This window comes from Podarcis tiliguerta (genome assembly GCF_965153285.1).
Source record: "Podarcis tiliguerta genome assembly, chromosome: 1".
Taxonomy (NCBI): domain Eukaryota; kingdom Metazoa; phylum Chordata; class Lepidosauria; order Squamata; family Lacertidae; genus Podarcis; species Podarcis tiliguerta.
Window position 1 is genome coordinate 14085430 of NC_139534.1, and position 17093 is coordinate 14102522.

Here is a 17093-nt window from a genome sequence, read left to right on the forward strand (position 1 = left end):
TAACCAGCTGTGAACGTTTCTTTGTCTGAATGAATGAGTTCTTGAATCTGAGTTGCATTGAAACATGAAGCAAAGCTGAAGGTAGAATTCAATAGATAACTACTTAAAATTATTTCTATATTTCTATATGCACATACTCATTCATAGGAATACCTGTTTTAGTTCTTTGAAATGTGTTGGTTTTGCACCCCTTTTTTTCTTGGCTTAGGATTCTCCATGTTTGTTCCACCAGAAGTTCCTTTAGACAAAACTGTTCAAGAGAGGGCTACAAAAGTGTCTTTGTCTTGACTGATCCCATTCATGCAGCTGGTTCAATAGATGATATTAATAATGTACTATTTTTGGAGCCTCCTAACGTTGTCATACTGATTTGTCACTGGCCCATTGAATAAAGGGGAAAGTAGGAAAAGATTGTCTGCAAAATAAACAGAGGGAATATGGAAGAACTGGGTAATATAGACCTGCTCTATGGGTCTGTGTCCCCCTTTCACCCTCCAGACAAGGCATGACACCTGTGATTATTATTTTTTCTATGTCTGGTGTACACACCCACCCACACCCCAATCTTGTGTTAATAGAGTTGGCCAAAGTCTTTCACTACCCTAGACAGAGAAGCAAATCTCTCTCTCTCTCTCTCTCTCTCTCTCTCTCTTTCACTCCATGAAAGGACCATAGTTCCCAATGCTAGTGAATATATTTTGACATCTAAGGCAGAAAACCTCCCTCCCTGGCAGTAAAAATACAATTAAAAAAAAACGAACAATGAAGAATTTGATGCCCTTTCATGACTTCTACAATCTGTGATAATGAGAAATACATTCAGCTTGCTTCCTAGTCAACCTGTGAACACACTAGACTGTGGTTTGACATTTCTCCAAGGCAAATACAGTGTGTTTTTTCAAAACATTTGCCCCCGTTTTGAAGTTTATCGCTGCAGGACTGTGTAGAAGGGAGAGGGTCCAACAGTGACCCACAATACAATTTTTGATGGATTATCTAGTAACGACAGATTTTTGCATTTTGCTACATTGGAGGACCTTGATCAGAGCCACGACATAACTTCAAAGAAAGATTTTAAGCAGGGATGTATACAAAGGATCACAATTGTATCTGCTATGAATGTTGGAAGGATGTTAGCTCCCTATACATTTGGGCAGCTCTTGACATATCATAACCAAATTTTGTATGGTGGTTCCTGAGATCAGGGAGCAAGTTTTTGTCTGTTTGGATATAACTGGATGCCATTTTAAATCAAGATGGCTGACTAAAACTTTCAAAACTGCACTGGTTTTTTGTTTTCTAAGAATTCCCAAGTAATGCTGGGTACGAGGCTGCCAGTTTGTTGCAACTTAATTGTTAAGAGATCTATTCTTTGTGAATTTAAAAAACACAGTGGTGGACCACTGGAATTCTTGTTTCTTTTTCTTTTTTAATAACTTTTTATTCAAAATTAAAACAAAACATATTATCCAGAAATATATCATCCTTATTCCCCCCCCCCCATTTTTCCTCCCTCCCCTTCCCTCCCCCCACAAAACCCCCCCCCACCCCCCACTCCCCTCAGTTCTAGTCTTTGATTTCTCTAAAAATGCTGTTTTCTGCATGTTACACAGTTGTATAGATCCTCAAACTATTTAGCTGATTATTATCAATAAAAAGTTTGTGAATGTTTATTCAAAACCAGCCAAGGAGTCTAGTTCAATTTGTTGCATCTTCAAATACTTTGTAAATGGTTCCCATTCATCTTTCAAGTCACAGTTATCCTTGTCCCGTAGCTTGTCCTTGTCCCGTAGCTTGTATGTCAGTTTTGCCAGTTCTGCATAGTCCATCAATTTTTCTTGCCATGATTCTTTAGTTGGGGTTTCTTCAGTCTTCCATCCTTGTGCTATTATAACTCTCGCGGCCGTTGTCGCATATATGAAGATGTTTTTCAGCTTTTTTGGCTGCTGGAATTCTTGTTTCAATCAAATGGGTGGTAGACAACATAAATGGTGGTATGCCCCTTCTGCCAATCTTAGCCCCCAAGAGGGCATGCAGTGAAGGAGGTGGAAATTTAGGGTTTGGGGGCCTGAGTCATTTAGGGCTTGAAACGCTAACATGATCACCTTGAGTTACTTGATTTATGAGTAATGCCCCATTTCTCTTTCCCAAGGCCACTTGGAAGTTGTTGCATTGCTGATCAGTCACGGTGCGGAGGTGACATGTAAAGATAAGAAGGGTTACACTCCACTTCATGCTGCTGCGTCGAATGGGCAGATCAATGTGGTGAAACACTTTCTCAATCTTGGTGTGGAGGTAAGAAGCAATTAATAATGTTTTTTTAACAGGCTAGTGAACACAGGGCACACTGTGTGATTTTAATCGGCATAATTCCTTCCTGCTGGAATTTTCATCCTGCTATGAAATTAGATTCTCGCTGCCTTTTTAAAATTTATTCTCTCATTGGTAAGGTTTATGGAGGAACCCATTTTGTCACCTGGGTTATTGGTTTTCTCATATTTCTTGCCCATGATGCTAATATACCATAGCAGTTGAGAGTGGCATGTTTAGGTGTGATTATCTTGCCTTCCTTTCTCCACCAGGCTTGAAATAAAAATAGGAATTCAGAGTGTGGGTGGATACATAGGGGGAGGTACCTCTGAAACCTATTATATATACCAGTTGTATTTCTGGAAAATGAGGATAATAACTTCCATGTTAATGGGCAGACTTTTTCCATATTTTGCAGTGTCATTCCCTTATCTGACAAAGTAGATCTATTCAGCAATGAGTTAGAGTTCTTTAACCTAGATGAAGTGTGAGGACAGGGAAACCTCTTTTTTTCTAATTATTTTTCTTCGAAATTTATATTGAATGCCAGAAAAGATCAGGCAGTCTAAAGATTCTCCTTGATGATTTCCATCAAAACATTGAAGACACACGTTCCATCAAAAAAGATAAGCAACACAATGGATTTTGTTTTAAAAGTCGCATCATGAAATAAAAGGTTCGAATAAAAAGAGAGAGAGAGGTTTCAAAACAAATATTTCCTTGTTAGGGGCATTAAAGTTTAATTGTCTCATTTGGAAATAAACTAGAACAATGGGACTTGACACCCCTAGCAAAGTAAGTTCTTTACAATTATCACATTTATTTCGTAGTGTGATTTTCCTATTTCCTAGTGTTGGTTTCCTATTTTCTTGAAATAATGCTTTCTTCCACTTAGAAAATTTTCAAGACTTAAGGGTTGTTATTCTTCACTGTCATTTCACATAAATTTTGAAGAGGAAAAAACCCTCCTCCTCCACCCCCTATTTATGGGTCTAGTTAAAAGCTTTCTAGTTCATAGCTACATTTATTTATTATTTTCCACAGGGAACTCTCTCTCTCTTTCTCTTGTCTAAAGGGAACTACATACCTAATTAATTGCTATTTACTGGAATATTTTTGTCAATGAAATCTCTCACATACAGTAAAAAATCATGTCCTGGAACTCTCCTGCTATGTCAAGATGCAGTCAGCGGTGGGTTAGGCAAGGCCAGGGAGCTGATGTCTGTAATTTAATTAAATTGGCCTTGTTTTGTTGCAGATTGATGAAATGAACGTCTACGGAAATACTGCACTTCATATCGCTTGTTATAACGGGCAGGATTCTGTGGCTAACGAGCTGATTGACTATGGAGCTAATGTCAACCAACCTAATAACAGTGGATTCACTCCCCTGCATTTTGCTGCTGCTTCTACACACGGAGCTCTTTGTCTGGAATTGTTAGTGAATAATGGAGCAGATGTTAACATTCAGGTAAAGCAATAGATTTCACACCTTTGGTTTTAATTGCCTGAACTTGTTTTCTGCAAACTGGGTGAAAATGGAAGCAGAAGCCCAGAGGCAACTGTTGGCTACCTCTTGAGATGCTTCCACATACAGTGGTACCCCGCAAGACGAATGCCTCGGAAGACGAAAAACTCGCTAGACGAAAGGGTTTTTCGTTTTCTGAGGTGCTTCGCAAGACGGATTTTCCAAAGGGCTTGCTTCGCTAGACGAAACAGCCCTGCCTCTCCTGTCATAGCGACGGTCACTGCACGCACGCACGCTCGCTCGCTTCCCCGCTCCTCCGGCTCCCTCCCACCTTCCGGCTGACGGCTCCTCCGGCTCCCTCCAACCTTCCGGCTGATGGCCGACCTTCCGGCTGCCTCGCGCCGCTGCCCACCGCCCTCGCGCGCTCCTCTGAGAGAGCCGTTGCCGCCAGCAGCCAGCGTTGCAGCCGGAGTCGCGCTCCTGAGCCCCGCCGCCCTCCAGCAGCCGCGTCGCGCGGTGGCCACAAGGCGCGGGTGAGTCCAAGGTACCGGCTGCGGCAGCTGCCCTGCTTCTCCCCACCCCTCCCCGCCGTGGTGCTTCGCAAGACGAAAAAACTCGCTCTACGAAAAAACTCGCGGAACGAATTAATTTCGTCTTGCGAGGCACCACTGTATTGCATTTCCTTCTCATTCCACTTTTAACAGAATATGGGATAGTCACACCATCATCCACACCTCTCTGCATTTTATGTTTTTACGTCCATGGTATCCCATCCACGCCAGTGGGGCAGTTCATGTCTGAAGCTGCCTGTTTTTCTCATGCACAGACCGTCCCCTTTCTCCATGCTTCCCATCCGCTACACCTCACTTGTATCCGTAAATACACCCAAACCAGCACTTTGTGCTTAGCCCGGTAGTTCATTAGCAGACCATGCGATTCTTTCAACAGTGGGGTGACATGTTGGTGATATTCTGCTCCAGTGAGCAGTTGAGCCCCTGCATTTTGTACCAGCTGCAGCTTATGGACTAACCTCAAGCACAACCCCACTTAGATCACATTGCAGTAATCTAGCCTGAAGATTGCCATCGCGTGGATGACTGTGGTGAGGTCATCCTGGTCCAGAAACAGCCGTAGTTTTCTTTCTGGCCAAAGCTGGGGAAAGGCACTCCTAGCTACTGAGGTCACAGGGGTCTGTAGTGAAAGAGAGGGGATTAGGAACCTCCTTCTTCTAAGGGGAATATGACCTTAACTAAAGTAGGGAATTGACCAATTATCCAGACTTGAGAACCACCCACCCACAGCCCCTCTGTCTTTCCAGGATTCAGTCAGTTGTAGCTGATAGATTCACATAGTTTGCCCAGCTTGTGATTCTTTTTATCCCTTTTGGGTAGAAGTGAGAGCTGCCTGTAGAAAACAATGGAGAAATCCAGGATTTTAGCGTAGCTGCGGTATTCTCCCTCACAGCAAAGGTGAGGGTTCTTTCCAGGAAATACCTCTGCGCCCTCAACGTTCTGTAGGTCCTAGAAGCACACAATACCATTTGAGTGGTGCCTTTAATTTAAAAATAAAGTAAAACACAAACTTATGTGTTTTCTGCACACCTAGGAAGGCCTCTGGATGAAACCGCTATCTTACTTTTGGGTGGCTCACTTTCACTTCCAAACTTATAGTAAGTATAGGACAGGCTTCCTCAAACTCGGCTCTCCAGATGTTTTTGGCCTACAACTCCCATGATCCCTAGCTAGCAGGACCAGTGGTCATGGATGATGGGAATTGTAGTCTCAAAACATCTGAGGTTGAAGGAGCCTGGTTTAGGTGGTCAAAGCTGAATGGCCGGATTTACTAACAACTCGTAACATTTCAGGACACCTTGCAATCCCGTGCTTATGATTAAACTGAATTGTGGTCAAATGGCAGCGGTCAGTTTGGGGCATTTTGTTTTGTTTTTGACAGAGTAAAGATGGGAAGAGTCCATTGCACATGACAGCCGTGCATGGGAGGTTTACGCGGTCTCAAACGCTCATTCAGAATGGTAAGAAGGTTCTTCCTGATTCAAAGAAAGCATTAATGGGGGGGTGGATTCATTGAGTTTCAATTAATTTGAATTTATTTATAAGTTGCTTTTCTGCAAAAGTTTTCAGAGCGGTGTACAACTCCCTCCCAGCTCAAATCAGATCAGCCAAAAGACAGCAGAAGCTGCAGATAAGATTGAATGATCTTCAGCTTATAAGTTTTTCAAACAAGCCTTTTACAATTCAAACCTCAAAGCAGCTAAATCATCACATTACAAAAGTAACCTTATATATACTTACTGGTGAATTGAATTCAATGAGGCATAATTCTGAGTAGACATATATAAGATCACACTAAAAACCCTAGTGAGCAACCAAGTTTTGACTTCCATCCTGAATTAAGAAAGAGCTGGTGGCTCCCTATCGTTCTACCCGGACACTGAGGTCCAGCACCGAGGGCCTTCTGGCAGTTCCCTCACTGCGAGAAGCCAAGTTACAGGGAACCAGGCAGAGGGCCTTCTCGGTAGTGGCACCCGCCCTGTGGAACACCCTCCCACCAGATGTCAAAGAGAAAAATAACTATCAAACTTTTAGAAGACATCTGAAGGCAGCCCTGTATAGGGAAGCTTTTAATCTTTAATAGGTTATTGTATTTTAGTGTTTTATTGGAAGCCGCCCAGAGTGGCTGGGGAAACCCAGCCAGATGGACGGGGTATAAATAATAATAATAATAATAATAATAATAATAATAATAATAATAATAATTATATTGTTGGGGTAGGGCATGCCACAGATTAGTAGAATGACTGTATATTGGATTGTGTTGTTGTGACCATTTATCAGCAGCAGACTGTGGAATGCTTTCCATTCGTAGGCGATGACATGCAGTCTTATTTTCTAATACAGAGCATAAGCCCTTCCCAGCTGAGTAATTCTAGCAATCTTCTACCTGCTGCTTTGCTTTATCTTGCCACTTCCTCTTAACAGTTGTGAATCAATACAGTCAGTACAGGCCAATCGGAGTCAGTTTAACAAGAGAGTACACCCAGGTATGGGAGTGTTATTGCCTGATTGTTTACTTGTATGCAGGCTTGGCCATAGATAAACCAGATGATGGAGGTGGTTCTTTCTAATTTTGTCAGTTCGTCATCTGACAGAGCTGCCGAGGGGCATGATAAAGAAAAAGTTTTATGATATATATCGACAATGTAGGTCAGCTTCCCCAGACTTGGTGCCCTCCGTGGTAGATTGGGGGTTTAGATTAAAGCCATCATATCTAGTTCTGCCCTCAAAAAATATTTTCTGGCAAAGAAAATTCAAGACAAAAAATCTAGATGTTAATTTTGCCTAAATCTGAAAAAGAAATTTTATAGCATCCTTTACTGGTGAGTAGAACGCTGTTGTTGTTGTATTATAATGTAGCATAAGATGTGCTACCAATGTATTGGAGAAGCAACGTGAATAAAATATTTCAGCCTATTTGGTAGAGATGTGATACACACACACACACACACACACACACACACACTGAGCTAAATAACTTCCACAAAAGAAGAACTCTTACCTAGAAAGTTTCAAGACAGAGCTAGAGGTGAACTTGCTAACTGCATTCAAAACTTAGCATATGTCATTAAAAGTATGTTAGCTTTCTATCTAAAGAGATTATTAAATGCTCTGAAGTTGAACAGATATATTTGCCCTATTTATATGAGCAAGAGGGGAATTATTAAGTAAACTTTCACAATTGCATGGCAATAATTTTCAGGTGAGCCTGTGCAATATCACATCACACACTCAGTCATTATTTCTGCTGTAGGAACACAGTGAGTGCACAGCTAATGCCTAATGCCTAGCTTACCCTGCCCCCGAAATAGTTTATATTGTGACTAGTGAGAAGACTTAAAATAACTTGCATCATCTCTTCAGGCTGGTGGCTTGATGAGTGACCTATATCAGTGTTTCCCAGCCTTGGGCCTCCAGCTGTTTTCGAACTACAATTCCCATCATCCCTGACCACTGGTCTTGCTAGCTGAGGATTATGGGAGTTGTAGTCCAAAAACAGCTGGAGGCCCAAGGTTGGGAAATGCTGACCTATATTCCTAGTGAGTAATGTGAAATCTTTGGTAGCTGAATTGCACTTGATCCTTATTTCTGTGTTAAAAACGTCATTTCCAGGAGGTGAAATTGACTGTGTTGATAAGGATGGCAACACACCTCTCCATGTGGCTGCAAGATATGGACACGAGCTTTTGATTAACACCCTAATAACCAGTGGAGCTGATGCTGCCAGGTAAGTTGCTGAAGAAACACATTTTTTGGAGGTTTGGCAATGACTGACTGTATAAGGTTTGTTGTGAATATGCTAGCACAGGGGTAGGCAACCTAAGGCCCGGGGGCCAGATGCGGCCCAATCGCCATCTCAATCCGGCCTGTGGATGGTGCGGGAGTCAGCGTGTTTTTATATGAGTAGAATTTGTGCTTTTATTTAAAATGCATCTGTGGGTTATTTGTGGGGCATAGGAATTCATCCCCCCCCCCAATATAGTCCGGCCCCCCACATGGTCTGAGGGACAGTGGACCGGCCCCCTGCTGAAAACGTTTGCTGACTCCTGCCCTAGAATATAGGATCTATGTTTACCAATAAATCATTGGAAAATACTTCCTAGATTTTTGGTTTTATTAATCTCTCTAGAGCATGGGTAGGCAACCTGTGGATGGTCCGGGAATCAGTGTGTTTTTATATGAGTAGAAAGTGTCCTTTTATTTAAAATGCATCTCCAGGCTATTTGTGGGGCCTGCCTGGTGTTTTGACACAAGTAAAATGTGTGCTTTTATTTAAAATGCATCTCTGGGTTATTTGTGAGGCATAGGAATTTGTTCATTCCCCCCCCCCCCCATATATATATATATATATATATATATATATATATAGTCCGGCCCCCCACATGGTCTGAGGGACAGTGGACCAGCCCATGGCTGAAAAAGGTTGCTGACCCCTGTGCTAGCACATAAGTGCTCATTCAACATGTAACCATATGGATTCCGCGGTTGCAAATTCTTGTTTTTTAAGATACCTAATTCCTGGCTGATCCCAAGTAAATGTTGATAAAACTACAGCAGGGACAGAACAGCATATGCTTAACTATCTTTACTGAAACCACTGTGAATTAAAATGGGTATTTAACTTTGGTTGGATTATATCAGGGGTCAGCAAACTTTTTCAGCAGGGAGCCGGTCCACTTCCACTGTTAGCTCGGACCTTGTGGGGGGGCTGGACTATATTTTGAAAAAAATAATAATAACAAATTCCTAGGCCCCACAAATAACCCAGAGATGCATTTTAAATAAAAGGACACATTCTACTCATGTAAAAACATGCTGATTCCCGGACTGTCCACGGGCCAGATTTAGAAGGCGTTTGGGCGGACTCCGGCTCCTGGGACTTAGTTTGCCTACCTATGGATTATATATAACATTTGCAAAGCTAATGTAGTTATGTCACTGTCTTTTGGATCGCACAGTTTAAGAACTTTTTATGCTTCTATTTGCAGTGGGAAACGGAAAATTATATAGTGTTTAGATCGTTGCTCTATATAGATTTAGAGGCGAGGTGGGTCGGGAGATGACCATTTTGAGAACTGCAACCTTTTTGGCTTCTTCCTTTACAAAATTTCAATCTACTCCTTTTCTAAGTGTTTAAGGTAAAAAAAAAAAAAAGGAGAGAAGAACGCCGGCATGAAAACTAGGTTGAGCAATCTGGGTTATCTGCTCAAAATTTCTATTACACGCTTCAGTGACCTGTAGGTTGATCAAATAAAACACCTCTGTCAGTGGCTGAAATGCCCAGTGAAGTGAAAAGCCGGCTTGGAAGTATTGGAAAGACAGCCATTATAGAAGGAAATTAGTTGCCAGGGATCTAGAATGAAATTCTGAGACACCCATTTGTCAAGATCCTATTGTGATCTTCTAAGTAGATGCCGAGCAGTAGGGATTTTGCTGTGGAATGAGCAGAAAACAAAGCAGAAGGCCATTAATTAAGATAGTTACGTGTTATAAAGGGTTATGGGATAAAATCAAGACGTGGACAGCTGGGTCATCAGCTTATCCTTGGTGTAGCGTTGCAGGAGAAAGACCGGTTTATATTCAGATGGGAATATTTTTAGGCTGTAGACAGAAATTATGCAATAGCTGGTCTATCAGAAGACAGAAGCTGCGTTGGACCCTTTATTTATTTTTTGCAACATATGGAAAATGCTCTGCAGATTAATGCAATGGTTTTGCCAGCCTGTCTGGCCTCATATTTGTGTGTCACAGAGATTTCGAAGTGCTTGATATGGCAAGCTTCTTGCTAGGAGTTGTGTTAGCATGAAAGTGGTCTATTAAACTCAGAGCCTAATAAGGCACCATTAGGAAACTCACGGTGCTTGTTTGCTGCATTCAACCTAGCATTAAGCAGATCATTCTGTCCAGGCAAGGATTCCAGATTGTATATTAGAATAATCTCCCCCCTCTCCTCCTCCAGTGCACCCCCTAAATCTCTTCTGGGGATTCCCCTGACCCTCCAGAGCAGATTCGAGGACAGTAGGGGGGCATGTCAAGGGACAAATTCTGGTTGTTTTAGTTCTGGCACAACTATTTAGTTGACTCCTACTCCCTGACTGTTGAATTTGCCTAGGTTTCCCTGAGATGACAGCCAACACTTAAATAACTTCCCTCTTGAGTAGATTAAAAAAACAACAACTTTGAGATGGCTCCGCCTGATTTCTTTCTGAAAGAATTTGCACAGAGGTTCCTTTGTGTTTTTCAGATGCGGTGTCCACAGAATGTTCCCCTTACACTTGGCAGCACTAAATGCTCATGCCGACTGCTGTAGGAAGTTGCTGTCATCAGGTAAGCAAATGAAGCAAATGCAAAGCTCAGTTAACATTGCAAGTGAGCTGCCTTCTTTTGGTTAGCGTTGTGCGCTCATGTTACGAAAATCTAAAGGCTTCATTTCCTGTTTCATGTTTGTGGCGCTAGCTGCATGTGCTTATTTGTGCAAACCCCTACCTATGTGCATGCGTATGAATTCCTATCATTTGTACTGCTTGTGTCTGACGCACAATGTATGCTTTTTTCTTCCCTGATGGCCATAGGGAATTAGGAACTTTTTTTCTATGGTATGTTCCTGGTGGTGGAAGTGGGGAGGGCGGGGGAAGCAATTTTCAAGACTTCACCCTGCAGTAGCCTGAAAATCTGCGCCATAGGGTTGGAAGACCCTGCTCTAAGAGTGTGGTGGCATGCTGCAAGGAGAAGGAGAAATTGGGAAAAAATTGCTATCCTCCTGCCCTGCCCTTGGAAACCTCCAATGGAACAGCAACTTGGGATCCAAGGCTTGGATTTCAATTCTGCATCCACATAATCTGAAAGTAAATCTCACTGGATTTAGGCCCCACCTGCACTTCACATCTAAAGCAGTATCATACCACTTGAAACAGTCATGGCTCCCCCCCCCCCAAGAATTCTGGGCATTGTAGTTTGTTCAGGGTGCCTGAGAGTTGTTAGGAGACCCGGTTCCCCTCACAGAGCTATAATTATCAGAGTGGCTTAATAATCAGTCCTTCTCCAAAGAGAATTCTGGGAATCACAGCTCAGTGAGGGGAGTTAGGGGTCTCCTACCAACTCTCAGCGGGACGCGGGTGGGGCTGTGGGTAAAACCTCAGTGCCTAGGACTTGCCGATCGAAAGGTCGGCGGTTCGAATCCCCGCAGCGGGGTGCGCTCCCGTTGCTCGGTCCCAGTGCCTGCCAACCTAGCAGTTCGAAAGCACCCCCGGGTGCAAGTAGATAAATAGGGACCGCTTACTGGCGGGAAGGTAAACGGCGTTTCCGTGTGCTGCGCTGGCTCGTCAGATGCAGCTTTGTCACGCTGGCCACGTGACCCGGAAGTGTCTCCGGACAGCCCTGGCCCCCGGCCTCTTAAGTGAGATGGGCGCACAACCCTAGAGTCGGACACGACTGGCCCGTATGGGCAGGGGTACCTTTACCTTTAACAACTCTCAGCACCTTAGCAGACAAGTATAGGATCATGTTGCTCTTGTATTTTCAGAGTGAATGATAAAACTTTGGTGCATTGTAAGATTAGGAAATTGGTTTTCCCTTGCTGCCTTTTTTTTTTTTTTTTAAGCGCTTTATCATATTTTAGATTCCTAATTTGGATGTAATAGTTTTTATTATTATCTTCTGCATGTATAAGAACTCAGAAATATTATAATCCATATTATTTATATAATATTAATATTATTTATAGATGAAGTTGGCTAAAAGGATATAGAAACCTTGTGTTGTACCAGTTTTAATGTCCCTGACTGTATAAATCAAGAGTCTTAAGCTCAAATGCATTGGGTGGGAACCAAATCCATCGCCATCAGTTTTGATGTGTGAGTGGAGGCCAGTAATAGAAGCAGTGACTTGGTTAAATTTTATTAAAAATGCCCCAACTATCCCAAGCCAATATCCCACCTTTCTACCACGTCTAACAAAATTCCTTCATTAGCATTAGCACTAGTGGTGTCTTCATGTGTTGGCTCCCCACATCTCGGTCTGCAGCTTCAGATGCCGCACCATTTTCAGCTCCCCCTCCCCCAACGTACTACTCCTTCTCCTCAAAATTACTAAAACAACTGAACCCCTCTTGCCAATCTAAATAGTTCTTGAATCTTAGTTTTGTTTCCTGCTTTTTGCACTTGGCTGCAAATTTAAATGGAATGGAGAAGAGAGCAATGCGCTCTACGTGGGGCTAACTTTGAAGGTGACCCGGAAACTGCAATTAATCCAGAATGTGGCAGCTAGACTGGTGACTGGGAGGGGCCACCGGGACCACATAACACCGGTCCTGAGAGATCTGCATTGGCTCCCAGTACATTTCCGAGCACAATTCAAAGTGTTGGTGCTGACCTTTAAAGCCCTAAACGGCCTCGGTCCAGTATGCCTGAAGGAGCGTCTCCACCCCCATCGTTCAGCCCGGACACTGAGATCCAGTGCCGAGGGCCTTCTGGCGGTTCCCTCACTGCGAGAAGTGAGGTTACAGGGAACCAGACAGAGGGCCTTCTTGGTAGTGGCACCCGCCCTGTGGATGTGAAGGAAATAAACAGCTATCTTCTCTTTAAAAGACATGTGAAGGCAGCCTTGGTTAGGGCATTGCTAAGGGCATTGCTTCTGAATGTGAAGGTTCAGTAACTGGTGTGGAAATGGCATCGTGAACTGCCATTCAGGCTTTTATTTCTGACAGCCCTTTCAAAAACCAGAAGCCACGCTTACGAAGCCACCCTACTGGCTTCGCATACAGAAAGTTGGTGCCACGGAAATGTGATCAGACATAGTTTCGTCCAGCTCCACACCCGAAACGTTTGCACAGACAGCGGCCTCTCCTTCCTTGTGACTAGGCCACGGGTGTTCTACATTTTCCGGTGGCGAAAATATTGGGGAAGTAGGCCATTTTGTAATGTGGGAACAACCCCTGCGTTACAAAAACGGAGCTTCCCTTCCCTCTGGGGGAAAAACGTGTCGTTTAAAATGCCCCACGTGTTGTTCAGTGTATGGTTAGAAACTTGTCAGCATTAATCATTTACGTCCCCGCTTCCTAAGCATGGATAGAAGTGCTTTGTTTAATTTGAGGTACAATGGCAGCTTGCCTTTCTCTGAAGAGGCCACCACTATGACTTGACTGTTCCTTTTTAAAGCTGCTGCGCTGAGGGAGGATAAACCACTCTCACTCCTTGTCCTTGCATTTTTAGCAGCCCAGCTGTCCGCTTAATTTCAAGACCACCAATACTAGAGCGAACCACACCGGCAGAGCGTAGCTGGGCAGCTGCACCTCCAAATTTAGGAGAGTAGTGCAAGAGTATTAGAAATATGGCTTAGAATTGCACCTCTCCATATCTCTTCCCTACTTTCCTCAGGGAGACCCACTCAAATGCTGAATCGGAGCAAACGTCGTTCTACCGTATTGATGTTTGCTCCAATTCAGTGGTAAAGAGCAGGTTTCTTATCCCCCCCCCCAAAAAAAATATTCATTTTATAACACAAATAAAAAACACAAACAGAAAAGACAAACAATACGAACAAATTCTTGTCATATCCTTATTTTTCTAAACATTGTTAAGTGGGCTTCCCCAAGTCCCACCTATCTGATTTTCATTTTACTTCATCTTTAGCAGTTTACATATATCATAATTTCTAACCATCTTTTAGGTTTGTCGTTGTTATATACCGTCCTTCATCCATAATATCTCAGGGCGCTTCACAGGATAAAATACAGGATAAAGACGAGTAAATAAGTAAAGCCAAGCAGCCAAATAATAACCTCCCCTCGCCCTTACTACAGAGCCATTTAAAAGGCTGTGGAATATTAATCTGCCAAAGGCCTAGTTGAAGAGGAATGCCTTCGCCTGGCGCCTGAAATATATATAATGAAGGTGCCATTCGAATCTCCCTGGGGGAGAGCATTCCGCAAACGGGGAGCCACCACAGAGAAGGTCATGTTGTCACCCTCTGGGCCACATGCGGACGAGGAGGTACACGAAGAAGGGCTTCAGATTAAGATGGTTTATATGAGGAGATGCGGTACTTCAGGTATCCTGAGCTATTGAAGGCTTTTAAGCTGTTTAAGGTTTCCCTGTGGGAAAGTGGCCGGGCAAGCGAAAGTGTGGATGAGCCCATAGGTGACTCAGAAGCATAGAAGCTGCCTTATACTGACACAGGCTTTTGGGTCATGTAGCTTAATAGTTTCTACACTGATTGACAGTGGCTCTCCAGGATGTGTTTATTTATTTCATAAAATCTATACATCACTTGATTGTAAAAACAACAACAACAAAAAACCCTCAAAGCGGTTTACAAACAGGAGTCTTTTTTGGGATGCAAAACATATGTTGTACAACTGTACTACTGTATTCTTTATAGAGGTGGTAACAGTAGTATGATTATTATTGTGCTTGGGTGTAGCCTTTTACTGCCCTCCCCCCACCCCGATCACTGAGGAATCACTAGTCTTCTACTAAACTTAAATTAAAATAAAAAATCAGTTTACAACTTTTCCAAAAATAGTTCCAAAACTGCTCAGGCATAAGAGGGAATTGTCCGCTCATCATATTTATATAATATGGCAAAGCGTGTTCTCCTTCATGGAGAGCACATGTTGCAGTGGGGGCCACCAGGACACTCCAAAGTTGGGGGCGGGCTAATTGTTTGTTGGCCACTGATGTGATTGGGGCTTCCCTTGTTGTTGGGAAGAAGTTAATGTTGCCATTTGTTGATTGACAGCCAGAAATGCTAAAACTCCTTGCACGAGGCTAGGGCTTCCTCTTTTCGCCCGTGCATCGGATTGCCCGTCCCCCCGCCCCTAGAATTAGGGTTGTTCGCTTTGACCTTGCTATGCCTGTCATGGGGTCGTCTGCTCTTGGGGCAGGGGCCTGGTAGGAATTTTGTCCTTCTGGCTGATTGGCTGGGGCCATTTGGTTTTTGCCTACTGCGTAGCAAATCGTCACAACTTGTAAGGTTGCGGTTAGGCATTGGTTTATGGTTTGGTTGGTTGAGGGGCAGTGGTTGAGTGCCTGCCCTTGGGAGGTTGAGTGCCTGCCCCTCTAGTGCTGCTGCTGCAAGGGTTTCCGTTAAAGGAATTGGGGGCTAACTATTGCTTGTCCACTCTGTCAAGGGGGCTCGGGCCAGAGCTCCTGGTTGCATTTGGGGTGAGGGCAGGTTCCCTGCTCCGTCGCTACCCCCAAGTGTATTCCCCCATTCTGACTTTCGCATCGTGCGGAATGTCAGTCTGGCCCCCATGGTGGGGGCAGATAGTCGCAACCAATGCCTAAGCAACCACTCACAAATTTGTATTTCAATAAAGTTGTGGCCAAAATTATGCCAAAAATCTTAAACAAAAAATTCTGTGTGATGTGTGAGTTATTGGGGTGGCAAGGACAGTAACAGGAAAAACGTACCATCTTTTTTCCACAGTAGCACCAATTGAGCTGTGTTTGGGATTTTTATTAGGTACCTCCTCAAAAAACAAACAAACAAACACACAAACAAACAAACAAACACACAAACACCCTTTCCAAGGAGTAAAGAAGGACAAAAAGCTTTCTCCCAACAATAGGAAATAAATAAATAAACCCATGCGCATGGTGCACAGAACAAGGCAGACAGAAATATTTCCACATCTGTGAGAATGTACTGTCCGTATGCACCCTTAGGGAAAAATAATCGCAACCCCTTTCCCAAAGAATATCCATCCACTCCACAACTCAACGGTGAATTTTTTACCGTGCCCTTGCTTCAATAAACTTTTGCTGTTTTCCATATAAAGCGTTCGCGTTTTCCTAGAAAGTCACCCTTTCTCTCCCCTCCCTCCCTCCCGGCACAGAATCTGAAGCCATCAATAAATAAAAATCCTATTTGAGGCCTGCTGAGGCAATCTCTGTGACTCCCTTGTTTCCTTTGCAGAGCTTTCTGCCTTCGTGCCCTGCTGTCAGTACTCTCGATAGCAATCTGCCTCATAAATGCCTGCTGCATGATTTAAATACTTATATAGCACAGGGCTGAATGTGAAAATAGATTCTTTCTGACTTTACGGTTCTTCTTTATGCAGCTGCCAAGCTTGAGCAGCCCCTGTCCGTTTCCATGACAACCTCTTGCTGACTACAGTTGTGTCTGCATTCTCTAATTTTTGTGTTGTTGGGGTTTTTTTTTCTGACTAACTGATTTTTCTGTCTCTGCAATGTTTCTTGCGGTTTAACTAGGACAAAAGTATAGCATAGTATCCATGTTTAGTAATGAGCACGTGCTGTCTGCAGGCTTTGAAATAGACACCCCAGATAAATTTGGAAGAACGTGCCTCCATGCCGCTGCTGCAGGAGGGTAAGTGGTTTTGAAATCGTAACTGCCAAGTTATATATAATTTCAGTTCTGTGGCCTCTCCGCAAAAAAAAATGGTTCCAAATAAGGAATAGCGAAAGACTGCATAAAAACGTTGTTTCCGAGGATTGGTATTTTGTGTTTCACGCATTCAAACTCATACTTGAGGGAAAAATAAACTCTGTGCCTGTTTAAGCAAACACCACACTTCTATCATAGCTTGCTCAGCCCTCATTTGAGTCTTCCCTCCTCTTCTGAGTCATTGTATTCTCCAGCACTCATGTGATTGCTGTGGTTTATCATTTAGGAAATCCCATCTGCAAAGCTTCATCTTGCAAATGAATCGTGTGGCCCTCACAATAAATTGGGTTTTGTGGGAGCAGCATTAAATTAAAAGATCCGAGGCCTACATG

The 17093-nt window shown here is 43.3% G+C and overlaps 1 protein-coding gene across 14 annotated transcripts in view; it reads left to right on the plus strand.

Moving 5' to 3' along the window:
- The window catches only part of ANKRD44 (ankyrin repeat domain 44), a 158686-nt gene that overhangs the window by 94147 nt on the left and 47446 nt on the right, over nt 1-17093 (plus strand). For 7 of the 14 annotated variants that reach the window (XM_083406986.1, XM_083406981.1, XM_083406975.1 and 4 more), the window contains exons 7-12: nt 2153-2295; nt 3569-3781; nt 5732-5810; nt 7966-8080; nt 10598-10680; nt 16620-16683. In XM_083406986.1, coding sequence (XP_083263112.1) covers nt 2153-2295; nt 3569-3781; nt 5732-5810; nt 7966-8080; nt 10598-10680; nt 16620-16683 — 697 coding nt within the window. Of the gene's footprint in view, nt 1-2152; nt 2296-3568; nt 3782-5731; nt 5811-7965; nt 8081-10597; nt 10681-16565; nt 16684-17093 lie in introns of all 14 variants that reach the window. The other 7 variants (XM_083406979.1, XM_083406984.1, XM_083406976.1 and 4 more) reach the window with 1 other exon arrangement.